Source organism: Artibeus jamaicensis, unplaced genomic scaffold, assembly GCF_021234435.1.
Source record: "Artibeus jamaicensis isolate MK-2021 breed Jamaican fruit bat unplaced genomic scaffold, CSHL_Jam_final contig_391, whole genome shotgun sequence".
NCBI lineage: Eukaryota > Metazoa > Chordata > Mammalia > Chiroptera > Phyllostomidae > Artibeus > Artibeus jamaicensis.
The window spans coordinates 7,963,962-7,981,751 of NW_026521814.1; the positions used below are offsets into that span (position 1 = coordinate 7,963,962).

The following is a 17,790-nucleotide window of genomic DNA, read 5'->3' on the forward strand; positions in this document are numbered from 1 at the left end:
GCAGAAGTAGGTTTACAGTTGGTTGCATGGAAAATAATACAGTAATTAATAAATACTAATACAATAATAAACTATTTCACATACAACTGTAAACCTACTTTTGCCCCATCCTATACATAGCAAGTTGACTTGAGGTCTGTCCATGATCATCACATTCAACCCCAATCATCAACTAACCACTGCTTATGGGCCTCACGTGCTTTCCCGGACTTGTTTCGTGTCTCCCCTGACACACGTCATGTTCTGAGAAACCTGACTTGGGACCAATGGGGAGTATTCTATGACTGGGAGAGGGCTGAGTGACGCGACATGAGATTCGGTTGTAAAGATAACGCTTCGGGATGGTGAGAATGTTCTGGGACTGGGTGAGGGTGCTGCTGGCGGCACAGCCTTGTGAGTGTGCGAAAAACCACAGAACTGTGCACTTCGAAACGGCGGATTTTATGGTATGTGCATTATACCTCAATGACTAAAATGCTTTTGTTTATAACAACTCCAGTTATTTAGACAGAAAAGTCATCAAAAATATAAATAAATACAAATATATATATACACACACACATACCACCTGAATCTGGCAGCCTAGAGAAGGGAGAGGAAGAGATGTGGTACACGAAAATTCAGATTATGTATAACAGTAAGTAGGAAGCATATCAGGGTCATTTAATCAAGGTTTCTATGTATCTAAAATATACAATATCTGGGATTTTATTTACACCCAATTTATAACTCCCCTCATTCTCATTTATAACCCTCACCAGTCTAATCATTTCATTCTAAAAGTTACATAATAAAATACCTGTTCAGAGGTTTAGTTCTGGTAATCATTGGCTTGGGAAATAGGACACATTCATAAAATAGATAATAGCATTCAGCATATCAGGTAATAGGAATGAATATCGTGAGGAAATTCAGAATTAGGGAGAGTAAGGAGAGATATCTTTTATTTACTGACTATTCTGATTCTGTTTTCCACAAAAGGTTATGTGAAGTTCACATTTTACAAAATCATGAAGAACTGGGGCTTAAGTCATGCAACCTTTCCACAACCTTTTGTGGAAAACAGAATCAGAACAGTCAGTAAATAAAAGATAAATTGGATATTTTAAACAAGCACTTTAAACCTACACTAAATATCAGTGTAGCAATTTTCATACAGAAAACACTTGTAAACTACAGTTAAGAAGTAAGGCCCTCTAGCTACCAACTTATTTTGAGACAGAATGAATTCAGAGGGTCAAGACGATAACACACTTCAGATGGACAGTTACCTGCACCCCCCCAGGTGTCTTTCTGCTGAGCACATATATACCAGTCTTGGAAGAGTTAGGGATTATTCACATAGTAGGCCCTCAGTAACTATTTTATTGAATCAATGTGTTGTAAGACAAAGAGAAAATGGAATCTTCCTCCTCAGTATTTGAAGGATCATTCCAAGTCTAGATTGGACCACTTCCCCTCACCTATCACCTATTTCCATTTATAAGAAAATCTTGTCTCCTCCTCCTTTCTCTTGAACCAGTCAGGCTTTCAAATTCCCCACTTCATCGAAAGGACTCTTCGGTTACCAGTGATGTTCTCATATTGCTGAATGTAATGCAGATTTCCCAGTCCTCATCTCACCTGGCCTTTCAGCAGCATCTCCTAGAACTGCTCACCTCCTCCTCCTTGAAATGCTTTCTCCACTTGGCTTCTACGAAGTAATACTACCTACGACTTCTTCTCCCGCCTCACTGGCCATCCTGTCCAGTCTCCTGTGCTTCTCCTTGACCCTGTTCTTGACCTCTTCGTGTCGCAGCCCCCGGAGCTCAGTCCTCAGACCTGTCCCTCATTCACACTGTCCTCTAACTGCTTTTTAGTGACTTCTAGTTTCATCACATTAAATACTACTGACAACTTCCAAATTCTGGAGTCTGGACCTCTCCCCTCACCTCCGAACTCACTTACTAAAGTGCCTATTTCACATCTCCACTTAGATATTTCAAAAGCACCACAAACTCCCCATGTCTAAAACCAAACTTGTAACCCTCACCACCACCACCACGTCCCACCTCCCTCTCCCCGTGGACCTCCCCATCTTGGTCGACGGCAATGTCATCTTTTTGGTTGCTCAGGACAAAAACATAGAACTATCTTAACCCCATTTTTTCATATTTCATAGCCAATCACTGAGCGAATTCTGTTGCCTCTACCTCCAAAATACATTTAAAAATACGACCACTTCTCATTACCTCCACTGCCACCACTCTGTCCAAGCCACCACCCATTTCCTGTCTGGATCACGGCAATGACCTTTTCATGGGTTTCCCTGCTTATCCACCTTCACCACTGCAGTCTTTTCTCATCTCAACAGAGTGGTCAAAGTGATCCAGTTAAAATGTGAGTTCTTTATTCTTTTGCTAGAAATTCTCCAATGGCCTCTTATCTCAGAGTAGCCATGAGAGCATTTAAGTTTGACTTGTCTCTTAATATGTTTCCAACCCACTTGTTCTGTTCTAGCCACAACAGACTCCTATTATTTTCAAACATGCCAGGCATATCCGTACCTCAGAACCTTTGCACCTACTCATCCCTCTGCCTGGAGTACTCTACCCCCAAATAGCTTCACCTCCTTAAGTCTTCATCAAATGATAACCTCGTCTTTTCCAGATCACCCTATTTAAAATTAAAGCCCCCACAATATTCTTACACCCCCTTCTGAATTCTTTTCTATAGCCCTTAATATCATGTATTTTGTCTGACTCCACCCCTGGTAGATATAGTATAGTCACTGCTGTATTCTCCTGGCACACAGTATGTACTCAAAGATGAGTTGTAAACTATTTAAGTTTCTTAAAACCTACATGTTTTTTACAGTAAGAATTTTAAACAGTTTTCCAACAAGACAGTAGAGATGGTATTCTACTGTAAAATGTCTATTTATTTTAATAGGGATTCAACTAACCTTGAAACCAGTCAATTCTATATTAGTATTTAACTGAGTCAGGTGATTTAATTAAAATAAGATCATATGTAAAAAAAAGAAATAAGATCATATGTGACAGACACACCATGGTAACTGTTTAAATAAAAATTACAATCATGATTTTCCATCTCCAAATATACGTTCTCGCAGGTAGTCCATCCGAGCACCCTTTGTCGACAGTACCATAGAGTTCCATTCAAAATGAGGGATCTGTAAAACAAATAATGCAGTGTAAATGGAAATTTTAAGGCAACAACAAAAAAAACATAAGGAAAGACTTCTAAGCACTACTGAGCTCAGCTGTAGGAACCCTATGAAATTAGTTTACATAAACATAAGCCTTTGAACCCTTTTTGGAATCCAAGTGGGTCCTTCTTCCTGACAAAGCCCGGAAGACCTTCTTCTGCCTCATAGCTCCCTATAATACCACTAGCGGACAGTTTTTATGGGTGCCTCCCCTACTTTCATACCCTGGCCTTTTTCTCTACAGCTCTATCCATCTGGTAAGATAAATGTACAAACAGAAATAAACAGATCTTCTAGAGACAAGAAATGATGATTTTTATTTACCATTCTTAAAAAAATGGTGGATGTTTTGTTTCAGATATTTTAATACAACTTTTTAAAATGTAAAAAAGATGTAATTCTAGAACTTTGACATTAGAAGGAAACACATACACAGGTAAGGGTCTCCTAGGTCTTTTAGAAGCTGATTTTCCTGAGTGTCTCATACCTGAATTACACGATAGCCCAAAATTTCCAAATGTCGCTTTTTCATAGCAGATTTTCCTTTTAAATGAGGGACATTTCTACAAAAAGCTCTTAAATCCAAAAATTCCAAAGCGATTCTACATAAGATAAAAATAAATAATTACTTCTAAAGTCAGAATGAGAAACAATGATTATAACCCTTTCAGCAACAAGGATGCACCTTTATAAACTAACAAAAGCTAAATGAATATAAATGAGTACATCAAGTTATTTTCTACCTAAATTAGTAATGGCAAGCCTATTTATTATAATCACAGCGAATTATACTAAGCATTTCCATGTTTTCATCCATTTGTTTCTCTGTTTAATATACACTTACTTTGCACCTACCATATGTAAAGAAGGCACAGTGAACAATACAAAGTTAAAGCAACATAGCTTTGTAACAGTGTAACTGGCTAAATGCTATCAGAAAAGCCAAGAGGTGTGGGGCCTCCAAAGACACTATTTGCTTCTGCTGAAGTCACTTAGAAGATTAGCACCTTAGAGAGATGCTAGACTTTAGACAACAAAGGACAGCCATTAAGGCCGAAAGCACAAAGAAAACCAGAGGTACAGAGGCAGAATGCGTGAGACAGATGAGAAGCAGATTCTTCTACTCCATAAATCTTTGATAAATGAGTTCGAGTACAATATTGAGATAACAAAATCTGAAACTTAAAAATAAGTTACCTTTCAGTTCCTGGTGGCAGATTTGATCCAACTCTGGGGGCATTTGGTTCCCAGCGCATTTCTGGCATTTTCCCCAAAGTTATATTATGACTTCCATAAGGAAGAGGTTTTTTTCTTTTATCCAAGATACATTCAAAATCTGTAAGTACAGGAATCAACAGTATGAAGGTAAACTCTTCATATCGTAAAAGTTTAAGATATGTTTTCTTTTTTTTTTTTTAATTTTTAGAGAGAGGGGAAGGGAAGGAGAAAGAGTGGGAGAGAAACATCAATGTGTGGTTGCCTCTCACGTGTCCCCCACCGGGGACCTGGCCTGCAACCCAGGCACGTGCCCCGACCGGGAATTGAACCAGCAACCCTTTGCTCCACAGGCCCGTGCTCAATCCACTGAGCTACACCAGCCAGGGCAAGATACGTTTTAAATACACACACAGACATGCATGACACACACACACACAAAGAATGATGTACCTCCCTAATTATCCAACTTATAAGATCTGGTCCAATGGCACCTCTGTTTGAAAATCAGTCAATAAAAATAAATCAGCAAGTATTAGTAAACTATATTTAGCATGGGGCTATATTTAAGCACTGGACTAGGTCAAATCACATGAAAGAGTCTTATTCTAATCCTCTTAATTCTGTGGGTCACATTTGGAGGGAGCTACACCAACTGATCTGAAAACAAGTAAAGATTCAAGCATGTATCCTATATCTTTCCTATCTGAAGTGTACATATCAGAGTCAATATGGAAAGTTCTTTTTGGACCAATTCTAGCTAGTGAATTCAGAAGGAAAGTTAGATGTAGAATATCACTACTTTGTCCCCTCCAGTGAATCATGGATGTAGACGATGATTTTAAGGTCTACTAAAATCAGCAGGTAAAATGCTGGTGGGAGAACCTCCTAAAGGATGAGCTGACTGGATATAGAAACCCACCGACAGATCTTAATGTAATAAAGAGGAAGACACCCAGCCTTGTGTGTCTTCTGATATGATGCAATAAAAAGTACATACCGCTTAAAAAATAATCTGGCCACCTGGCTGGTGTAGCTCAGTGGATTGAGTGTGGGCCTGTGAACCAGAGTTTCAAGCTTCGATACTCAGTCAGGGCACATGCCTGGGTTGCAGGCCAGTTCCCAGTGGGGGACACACAAGAGGCAACCATACATTGATATTTCTCTCCCTCTCTCCTTCCTTTCCCCTTTAAAGTTAAATAAATAAAATCTTTAAAAAAATAGTCTGGCCAAAAAAAAAATTTTGCCTGAATCTAATCAAACCTCTAAATCTAACTCCTGTCTTGACGGGAAAAACAGGGGATGTTGGAGCACGTGAAATGACACCATAGGGTTGCAACTGGAGAAGTTCAGAATGTTTTTAAGAAATTGCAATACATAAATTGTAAGGAAAAAGGAGAGAAAGATAGAACTTAAAAAGACAAATAACCAAATGCAATGTTTGGACCCTACTTTTAACAAATCAACTATAAAGTAAAAGAAAACTGAGACATTTGAGCATTAGCAAGCTACTTGACCTTGAGAAACTACTGCAGAACTATTGCAGGGGTGATGATGGTGGTGGGGTTAAGTTTTTAGAAAACCGGCCTTATTTTTTAGCTACACATTCTAAAATGATAAATAACCTGGGATTTGCTTGAAAAGAGGCAAATGGGACTGTGGTGAGTGGGCACTGATAAGTATTTCTACTAAATGTTGATTCTCTCCACTTTTGTATGTTTGAAATTTTCCCATAATAAAAACAATCATAAAAGTATTTAAACCAGGAAAAAAAAGAAACAATGAATGAAAAGAAAGAAAAGGTAGCTTTCATTATCTAGTTTTTACACACAAGAGAAACTGGGGAATTGAAGCCTTTTCAAATTTAAAGGCTATGAAAGGTTTAAAGGTTATGAAATATAATTCATATTATATTTAAAGGTTATGAAATATAATTCTCTCATTAAGAGAATCAATTCTGTAGCTAGAATGATTAGGTCAAATCCTGGCTATCCCATTTGCCAGCTATATAACCTTGAAAAAACAACACTGTCTCTGGGCCTTATCTGTAAAATAGAATAACTGCTGTTCCTTGAAGAGACATGAATAAGTTTATGCCCTGGCTGGTGTAGCTCAGTGGATTGAACGCAGGCCTGAGAACCAAAAGATCGCGGTTCAATTCCCAGTCAGGGCACATGCCTGGGTTGCAGGCCAATTCCCAGCGGGGGATGCAGGAGAGGCAACCACACATTGATATTTCTCTCCCTCCCTCCTTCCCTTCCCCTCTAAAGAGAAATAAAATCTTTACAAAAAAACATCCACTTAAGACAGTATCTAACATCAATTACTATTGTGTGTTATATAAAATTGCAGCATTGTTGGATATACATGCCAGCAAAAAACCCTGATGTATCAATTATATAAACTACAGAACATGCATTCAATGAAATGTTATATAGTCATTAAGAATAGTGTATTATCACTATTGACATAGAAAAATATATACAATATATACACACAGAAAGTTACAGACACTACAAAATAGGCCATTTTTGATTTCTAAAAAGTCAGTTAGAAATAGAAAAACACATAAAAAATAAACAGTGCTCATATCATAGGTGATTTTTCATTTTTGTAATCTACCCAGTCTCGTTTTTCTGATAATCACGTATCATATGACTTTAAGTGTTTTTTTAATACCTAAAATGTTTCCAACCCATAATTCTTACTTATACCACATATTATCTTATTTATAAGACACACATTCTTATATATAAAATATTACCTATCAAATCTTATTTTTAATGATATATATAGTTTTACACAAAAGTAAACCTCCTGACAAGATGTACAATCACAACTGAACAACAATGGGCTTGTGACGTAATAATCCTAGCTTTAATACTAATTACATGTATGATTTTGGGATAGGTTATAAGTGACTTCTGCTTTTCACGTTTCTATATTTGCCAAGTGTTTTACAATGGATATGTATTATTTCTAGTTTGAAAGAAACAGTAACAAAACAAACAAACAAAAAGAATAAAGTGCCGTAATGGGGATAAAGAGCCAGCCATCGTGCCTGTCACAAATTTGATGCTCAATAATTTTAAACTGTATGAGATGGGGTCACAGATCCTTTTCATACTCCTATTTTAGTGTGTTTCCTCCTGTGAGCACTACCTTTATAGGAGTACAGTCTATCTGGCAAACAGTAGAGATGTAAACAAGAGGAGCTCTATCTTTTAAAACAGCCCTCTGGCAGAGACTGCAGGCTGTTGCCCAACACCCCATTCTTCTCTTCCTTTTGAAAAGAGTCTCGCCTGTCAGCTGGGTGTGGGGCCACCCACAGTAAAAACCACCTTTTCTGAACTCACTTGCAACTAAGTGTGGCCACACGGTATAATTTAAAAATGGTATGTACAACTTCAGAGAACTGTACTCAAGGGACACCCTTCTTCCTTCCCTCTTCCTCCTCCTCCTGCTCAGACTATAAATGTGTCGGCTGGAACTGGGGCAGGCATCTTGGACCACGAAGTGGGAGCCCCATGTCAGACTGTAACAAAACAGAAGGATCCTGGATCCCTGATGTTTGTGGAGCTGGCATCCCAGCCCTGGACACCCCGTGTGTGGGAGAAGGAAATAATTTTTGTTAAATTCCTATTAGCTTTGGATTTTTGTCACTCATAGCCAAACCTGATCCTAACTTAAAACTGAACAACTGAGATTCTGTGTTTTGTAGAACAAGATGAGGGATGAACCTGGTTCAGCCTCCTGCCAAGCACAGAAATCACATACACACACACACGCACACACACACCATCATCTGATCATCCAGCCGCTGCCTGAACACACTGCTTCACACGGCAGCCCATTTCCAACTTTCAACAAGTCTTTCATAAACTTATCCATATACTGAATTCACAACTGCTTCCTATAATTTTTACCGTACTTGTTGAGATAGAGAGACTTACTTCTTTCACGTAACATCCTTCGAGTATTTTTTTAATTTCATTGAACTTATTGGGGTGATAATGGTTAATAAAATTATATAGGTTTCAGATGTACAATTCTATAACATATACAATCCTTCAAATATTTTCAGTTTTATGCTCTCCATAAGACTACTTGTTTTCAGACTAATATCCCTACCTTTTTAAAAATAAAATGTATTTTATTTATTTTTTAAAATAAATTTTTAAAAGATTTTACTTATATATTTTTAGAGCCCCAACTGGGGACCCGGCCCACAACCCAGGTAGGTGCTCTGATCTGAAGTCAAAATGGCAACCCGCTGGTTTGCAGGCCAGCATTCAATCCACTGAGCCACACGAGCCAGGGCCAAAATAAAACTGAGCACTTACTACGTTCTCAGGGCAGTGCTAAATGCTCTTCATGCGATATGTTGGTTAATCCTATTAAGCAGATGTTACTGTCCTCGTTTTACAGGTGAAAAAGCTAGTACGGTTCAGAGGTCTAGTTCAGGGCCTGCTCACGGACTGAAGCCCACGCAGCCCCAGTCTTCTCTAGTTCTTCCCAAGGCCTTTGTTTCTAGGCCTTCTTTGTCACTGTCTCTCACAAAAGGCAACACTGAGAACAAGAATACAATACTAAGATGTGTCTGAAGGACAGAATACAGTAAGACTGCCAACTTTCTTGTCATTATTAATGATATAGTTTAAAGGAGTATCTGATATTTGGCAACCATTTATATTATTAGCTTATATCAAGTTTATAATCCTTTAAAATATTCTGTGTGTATGCAGATGTTTTCTATACCTAATTTTAGAAAATTTATGTTAATTCTCTTAAAATTTCATTTTTTCATTTATGCTTAGCACTTGAACTTTGCCATTTAAAAAAAATCTTTTATTGCCATCAAGTGTATCACCTGGCCTATCAGCTCTGTCATCCTCAACTAACTCAGAATGCCTTCTACAACTACCGAGAAAGAAGACCACCAGGTTAGAGCTGAGCACACGCCTACAGAGATCCTTATCCAGGCTGATAATCCAACACAGTTTTTGAGATGAACTTCGAACAATGAAATTCACATAAATAATTTCCCTAACACAAGGATACTGAGTGGAAAGGACAGAATCTCTTGAAGATCCAGAAATGTCCACTGGATCTAAATCTGGGTTTTATATACTTAGAATTGGTGAAAGACTGGCCTTAAAAAAGTTTTTTTTTTGCTGGTTCTATTCCATCAGGACACACACCTGGGTTGTGGGCCAGGTCCCCAGCATGAGAGACAACGACACATTAATGTTTCCCTCTCCTCCTTCCCTCCCTTCCCCTCTAAAAATAATAAATAAAAATTTAAAATATACTTTTTTGAAGAATAGAGAATTGCTGGGTCATGGGATCTTCACTGTTGTCTTCTACTTCTATGTCTTTGGAAATTTTCAAGATAACTTGAAAAAATTTTTTTTAACTTTTCTTTTTAAAATTCCAGTGAATGTAGGAATTTTACTGAAGCAGATGAAGCAGTTGATGAGATCATTAAAGACTCACCTATTGTATGGTAATAAGGTGTAAAAACTGAGGGTTTTACACAATTGATTCCTCCTAGTACCTCTGCTAACATTTTATAAATCTGCTGCTGTGCTCCATTCAGGCTGCCAATATCTGTATGAAAATAAAAACAATTAGTTCACTTAACATAATTAGTTTCCGAATGAAAATCATCCAGTTCTACAAAGTGAAAAATAAAGAGTCATATTTCCAACACGAGCTTCGATGTAACAGCATTTGCAATGACACTAAGTGCAGTGTAACACAAGTGCTTTGCACTCTACCAAGAGGTTTTGTGTCTGAAATACCAAGAAATTCTTATAACACAGATCTCACTTACAAAATGGTTCCATTAAACAGGTCATGGCACTGCTGGGAACTCTGGTGTCATAGGTCTAAAAATAGTAACAATGCCCTACTATAATAATTTACTTTAGAATTAAACTTTACTTTCTGACCCAAAGAAAATGCAAACCTTTGTTATAATGCTGTTGACAGAAGTGGTCATGAAACCATGGAATCTGATACTCAGGGCACTCCAAGCAGACTGCTCTATTTAATTCCATAAGACGAAACTGGACCCTTGTGCTTAGCGATGGACATAAAACTGAAATAAAAATATAGATTAATGGATTTTGATGGCTTGGACGCAGCAAAGACAATCCATTTTTTCACATATTTATGCCCATTATTGGCTGATACTTTTATTCTCATAAAATCATTTCAGTTGTACATACACACTTTACATTTTTCAGTTATTACATCAGAGGCATGGTTAGGACCAACTCCTATGTTGTTTCCACCGATTACTAACTTTAAGACTACATTTCAAAAATACTACCAAAGAATTTTCACTGACTTAATATTCCACATTGAGGAATCTATCTCCAGGGAACCAAAATGAGGTCAGTGATTCATGTATAACAATCATTATTTGTAATAACAACCTCTAAGACAGATAAACTTTATTACATCCATATAATGGCAGGTTATGCACACACAAAAAAATCATGACATCAAAAACTATTTAATGGCATAGAAAATTATTCAAAATATATTTTAGTGACTACAGGTAACATATAAAAGTGAATACATAAACAATCTAAAATCTGTTTTAATATGCAGATACATAAACATACACATAAGAGCAGGAGAAAAGAAGAAAAGAAACACTCAAAACATTAAAAATGGTAGTTTCGCATGGTGGTAAGATTTAAGATTGAATAATCTTTTACTTTCTGTGTTTTCCAAGTTTTCTACAACAAGCAGGAAATACTTCTAAAAGCAAACAAAAGATCAACATTTAAGTGCTTTAGTATATGTAAGAGCTGAAACTTGGGTAAAAACTACAAATGATAACTTAATAAAATATAGATACATACGTTCAAGTTGAGAATCCAATCTTCCTAAGAATTTGATGTTAAAAATTGTCTTTATCAGATCTTCTGGAAAATATTCATGTATGGCCAAAGAGAAACCAAGGAACACTAACATGAGAGGATCCAATATACCTAAAACAAAAGTAAGACTGTGTTAGAAAATTGTAACATACAGCCACCTTACGTAGACATAAACAAACACCTTATTCGGGTAAAACCAGGTTTTTAAAAAATGATGCAAATACAACCTTGCCAAAACTAATCTATATTGTTGCAATACTGTCGGTGGTGAAGTGGTACAAGTGGTACCTCGGGGTGGGGGTGCAACAGGGAAGGGAACTGGCAGAGGTTACTGCGGTGATACTCTGTTTCATGGTCTGTGTGCTGATTCCCTGGGTGGCTCGATTTGTATAAATTCATATTATGTGCTAAGGATAAGTAAATGTTTATTACTATAGAAACTTCATAAAAGTTTTTTTTCAATTGCCTTGAAAAGAAAAAGAATTCAAACATGAAGGTCAATAGTGTATACAAGAAGTGATCCCAGTCTCTATGTACTGACAATACTAACAGTGCTCAGAATGTGTTAGGTATCGCTGTAGGCACTTTACAAATATTAACTCATTTAATGTATTTTTAATTGACTGGGTTTTTTTTTTTTAGGTGGGGGGAAGGGACAAGGAGAGAGAAACATCAATTTGTTGTTCCACTTACTGATGCACTCACTGGCTGATTCTTGTACACGTCCTGACCAGAGATCAAACCTGCAATCTTGTATCAGGACAACACTCTGACCAGCTGAGCTACCTAGCCAGGGCAAATATTAACTCATTTAAATCTCCCTTCAGTATAGAGTAGAAATGGTTACTATGTCCACTTCACAAATGAGTGTACAGAGATACACAGAAGTTAAATGGCTTGCCCATAGTCACAGGGTTAGCAAGTGGAGGGTGAGATTCAACCTGGACAGTCCAGCCTGGAGCCTGGACCACTCTACTGTGCTTCTTGGTGGGGATCTCAGATTCTCAGGCTGAGTGCAGACATGCATGAAGCTCAGATCTGTCCTAGCACCCCCTCCCTGACCTGTCACCCACCAGCCGGGCACGCATCCCAGAGAATAAGGCTTGAGATAATTTAGCTGATTTGCCTCATTCCAGAGACGTTTCTGATGAAAGGGAAGGGGTCATCCAGAACGCCCTGTTGCAGCAATATTTTTGCAAAGTAAAACAAAATTAAGTATTTTCTTTTGGATTTTTCATTGACTTTACTTAATAAAGCAAGCTCAAGGTAAACAAGGAAATTACTCATAATGACAACCTCTAGCAACAAAGCTGATCTGTCAAAACAAACATTTATTCAAAATAAATTATTACGCCATTGGTTATTTTAAATTGTACACATAAAGGTCTCCAATAATTTTCAAACATTCTCTCAGTAAAGTCTTTCAAAAAAATACAAGCTGTACTTCTCAACCTTCTTTATCTTATACCCTTAATTCTAAAAAAAAATCTAATATCTAAGCCTCTATTTAGATAGTATGAGACGAGGTGTACTTTCATTTCCTTCTGACACACAAGTGAACTATGAGAACATATTCTAAGACCAAGTGTGAAGCCTCATCTTTCTACATACAGTTGTGTTACTAAAAACAAATGTACATAAATGCCACACATACATACACTCACTCATATATAAACATACTTTTCATAGTCCCATTTACCAAACTATTAGCAGACACAGTAGAATCAGATATGGTTAGACACTATATGGCCTAGAGATCCCACAAAAATGTAACAAAGTCTATGAGCATGATACCGATACAATTAATGCCTTTGTTTGTTCTGGTCTCACACCAGCTTAACTATTAAGACTGAGAGAAAGAATCAGATATTATGTGTCTCCAGATGTGATACAAATATTAGATATATAGCACCACATACAAGGCATTTTTGCTAAAAATATTTCATCTGAATCTAATCAAGCATCTACTCCTAACTTCTAGTTTACTAGAAATACTGGAGATGAAGCAAGATTTTAACAAAAAGCAATTGAAGAAATCAATAATGTGAATAACCCACAATAAATAGCCAATATCTTTTTTATGGCCAATCTTTTATTAAAGATGGCCATTATCTTTTATTAAAAAAAATAATACCAAGGAAAATAGATAGGGGGAAAGTGATGTAACAACCCAATATTAGTTGCTTTAAGAAAAAGGTTATAAAAGGCAGTTTGGTAAGATTTGGGGGAATTTGATTATGGTATAGATGGTACTTGTTCATTTTCTTAAGTGTGATGCTGAATGTCCTTACAACCTCAAGTATTTGAGGCTGACACTTCAAACAGCTCATCACACATACTCGCATGTGCACACACAGGCACACACTGCTAATGTGGCAAAATGTCAGTCACTATTCAAAAGACAGATTGCGGGTACACAGTATACGGATGTTTATTAGATTGTTATTTCAATTCTTCTGTATACTTGAAAGCTTTGGTAAGAAAATGTTAGAAAAAAACAAACACCTTTCCCCCAAGTCAATTTCAAGCAAAAAATAAAATCAAAACCAAAACCAAAACCCCAGAGAATATTCTAGACTCTAAGAGATAAAAAAAAAAAAAAAAGCAGCCACATGAGTGAACCTAGAATGGATCCTGGGTAAACAACCACAGTATTTTGTATTTTGGGAATAATGAAGGTGATTTACACACTAACTGCATGCGATATATTAGGAGAATACTAATTTCCTTAGCTGTGATGACAGATTTGTGCTGATATAGAAGTTCATTAATCCTAGGAAGGTGTATGCCTGAGTAATTAAAGGTGAAGGGTCACAATGCCTGTAATTTACTTTGAAATGCCTCAGAAAAAATAGCAAGAGAGACAAACAGTAAAGCAAATATGGTAAAATGTTAATGGTTATTAAATCTATCCAGTGAGTATATACGTGCTTCTTGTTCATTCTTTCAATTTTATCTGTCACTAACATTTCTCTTAATAATAGTTTCAAAAATGAATACAAACTTTTTTTAGGTATAGTACCCACAGCTATTATAGTTACCCTTTAAATGAGAAATATTGGCAACAGTATCCTCCAACCTACTCATTCAACTTAGTACCAAACAATATACCTACTTAAGTAAGGATTAAGGTGTTGAATGCACGTTCCAAAAAATTCATCCCTTTGGGGTGGATCATAGTTCAAGATGCTGAATGGCAGAATAATAGCAAAGATTGCAAAAGGATGGATCTGCACAAACAGAGCAAAAATGTTTAAACTTCAGTAAAACAGAATTTTTACCTAATTATTTTAGGTAGAAGTGTTTTTCTAACATGTCTATAGTTAAATGAACATGCCTATAGTTAAAAAATGAATGTATCACTCTGTTTACTAATTTTTCTACCCCGGTAAAATATATTCTACCCTACCATTAATTTCTAGTAACTCTGAGTGTTATAAACAAAAGTTAAGTCAGATAATTTACAAATCAGTTTTGTTAGGTATAAAATCCCACTCTAGAAATTCACTAGTCATAAAAATGAATGGGAAACAGTATCACTAACTTATATGATATTAGGGCATTTTATAGGCTTACATAATGTAATTAATGGAGTTTCTCAGTTTATAATCACCAGAATTTATTTGTCTTTCACTCACTTAATTTTACTATTCACTCATACAATACTACCAAGAGATATATGCTAAGCAAATAAGACACATTTTTATTTTCATTTGAGAGAAATACTAAGTAAAAGACTTATCCTTATATATATAATAAATTTTGTGAGCTTCTCATTTAACCCAAAGGCAGCGTTTTATAAGCAAGTTGCAGGATTGAACTTGTAAGAAGACACACTGACAATTTAAGAATACAGTAGACCCTAAACACAGCTTTGAATGAACTACAGATCCACTTATACACAGATTTTCTTCAATAAATACTGTAAATGTGCCTTCTCTTCCTTGTAATTTTTTCTCTAGCTTACTTTAAGGATACAGTATATAGTACATATAACATACAAAATATGTGTTAATCAACTGTTTATGTTACCCAGTCAACCACAGACTATTAGTGATTATGTTTTGGGGGAGTTAAAACTTAGATGAGGATTGACCTACGTTATTCAAGGATCAGCTGTACAGAAGTCAGTAGATACCTTATAATTTTCTGTTTCACACTACTCCCACACTTTTGAATGTAATTGTTTTTAAACAGTAAAAGTGGTATCACAGGATTATAGAAAATAAGGAAAAGGGAAAACAAAAATCATTCGTACTCTAATACCCTAACACAACCAGTATTGCTTTGAGTACTTCCTTCTATCAATGAATTTTGACTACTGATCTTAACAGTCTGCCCATAACTGCAATGCTGGAGAAAAAGGTTTTAAGGAGAGAAACAAACTGCTGAACCAAAAACTAGACTTTAATTTCTAAACTTCAAATTGTAATCAAGTTCTCAAAGTTTTTATGATAAACAATTATGTTTTTACAAGGTAACAACTATGTAAAACTGGGTGAAGTTTCAAATTCACCTTTTCAATCTGCTGAAGGACCACTGAGGCTATCTTATCAAGCAGCGAAGTGTTGAGGTAGTTACTTCTAGCAATAAAGGATGCAATTCCTGCAACATTCATGTAATTAATTTCATCCATCAGACACTGTAAAGTAGCAACTGTTTCTTCAAGAAGTGACTCAACAAACCAGTCTCCTTTCAAAGATCTAAGTTCTTCCCATAACAGATTCAGACTGTTGTGTTTTTGTAGTCTCTGATGACCGTAGTGATCTAATTTTTGAAGTAGTTTCAACTGTTTTCCAGTAGTACTATCCAGATACACGTGACCATACTGAATCCATCTCAAAACAGACATGGCAAAACTATTCAGGTCATTTAGGTCACACTGTGGTAAAACTGCTTCAATTCGAGATATCACCGCTTCATCTAGGTGAGGAGATGGAAGCAAAGAAATAGCAGAGACCAGGATGGAAATCTCACTAGGTCTGACACTAATTTTCAAGTAACTATAAAGAAAGGAGGGAGAGTGAAAAGAACAAAATTAATACATCAGTAACAAAAGCCAAAACATATACAAGTAACATATAATATGAATATGTAATTATTACAATTCACAGGTGGGATAGGCCCAAAATACAAGTAAATTTAGGAAGGATTAACTAATTCAAAGATGACAGGTCCATAAAGAGTTACTAAGGGGAGCCCTAAGATAATCTAAAGCACATGCCAAATTCTTTATGCAAAAACAAAACCACGGTAGCTACAAACGGAAGGTCAAAGTCAGAACAGCAGAATATTTCTTACCAGTGCTGTTGCTAGAGACAGAATTTGGACTAAAGAATTTCTGGTATGACCTGCCAGGAGCTGGTACCTAGATAGGCACTGGCATACAGTAATCACTCAATTATATTGGTTCTTAATTTACTTTTGCTATGCAGGACGTCTAGCCTTGAAAAATCCCAGAAAACACACACAATTGACTCCATTCTCTTTTTTTGAATTTAAAAAAAGATTGTGTTTATTTATTTTTTAGAGAGAGGGGAAGGGAGGAAGAGGGAGAGAAACATCAATGTGTGGTTTCCTCTTGTGCACCCCCTAATGGGAACCTGGCCCACAACCCAGCCAAGTGCCTTAACTGGGAATGGAACTGGCGACCCTTTGGTTCGCAGACTGGCACTCAATCCACTGAGCCACACCAGCCAGGGCTGACTCCATTCTTTATTCTGACTTTCCCAGACCTCCATGGTAAGATTCCTACCACCAGGATAGCAGCTGTTAAAATCAAATAAAAAACTGGGAGCTTTTAAAGAATCTTTAGGTTTAGAAGTACTATAAGACATAGTCAAATGTAAACTAAAACAAAATTAAGTTACTTACTAAAATAGTAAATAAGCATATTGAAATAAACAATATTCAATGCTAGCAAGGGTGCACTGATACAGGCATTCTCATTCACTACTGGTAAACTTTAAAGTTGCTATAACCTTTCTGGAAAGTAATTTAACACTAGGGTTGAAGAACTTTACAAGTAAGTATATCATTTGACATGATCCCTGTTGAGGAAACTATCCTAAGGAAATAATCTAAAATGTAGGCAAAGACTTGTGTTATATTATTAATCATATTTTTAATGTGGCTAAAATTTGAAAACAATCTACCCAGTGATGAAAAATAAATGAATTATGGTAGTCATATGATGGGTAATATCCAGTCATTAAAAACATTTACAAATAGGCCCTGGCTGGTGTGGCTCAGTGGATTGAGCACCAGCCTACAAATCAAAGGGTCGCCAGTTCAAATCCCAGTCAGGGCACATGCCTGGGTTGTGGGCCAGGTCCCCGGTAGGGGGCATGTGAGAGGCAACTATATACTGATGTTTTTCTCCCTCTCTCCCTCCCTTCCTCTCTAAAAATAAATAAAATATATATATATATACATGTATATGTATATGTATATGTATACACACACACA

General features: G+C 36.5%; 1 protein-coding gene across 6 annotated transcripts in view; it reads right to left on the reverse strand.

Annotated features, from left to right (window-relative positions):
• Positions 1–366: 366 nt before the first annotated feature.
• Positions 367–17,790, reverse strand: part of FASTKD1 (FAST kinase domains 1) — a 59,210-nt gene continuing 41,786 nt past the window's right edge. For all 6 annotated transcript variants that reach the window (XM_053665047.1, XM_037140686.2, XM_037140684.2 and 3 more), the window contains exons 8-15: positions 15,839–16,325; positions 14,438–14,552; positions 11,305–11,433; positions 10,398–10,529; positions 9,923–10,036; positions 4,409–4,547; positions 3,699–3,813; positions 367–3,175 (exon numbers count right to left, since the gene is read on the reverse strand). In XM_053665047.1, the coding sequence (XP_053521022.1) occupies positions 3,080–3,175; positions 3,699–3,813; positions 4,409–4,547; positions 9,923–10,036; positions 10,398–10,529; positions 11,305–11,433; positions 14,438–14,552; positions 15,839–16,325 (1,327 nt within the window). In that variant the 3' untranslated portion in view covers positions 367–3,079. The remainder of the gene's footprint in view (positions 3,176–3,698; positions 3,814–4,408; positions 4,548–9,922; positions 10,037–10,397; positions 10,530–11,304; positions 11,434–14,437; positions 14,553–15,838; positions 16,326–17,790) is intronic.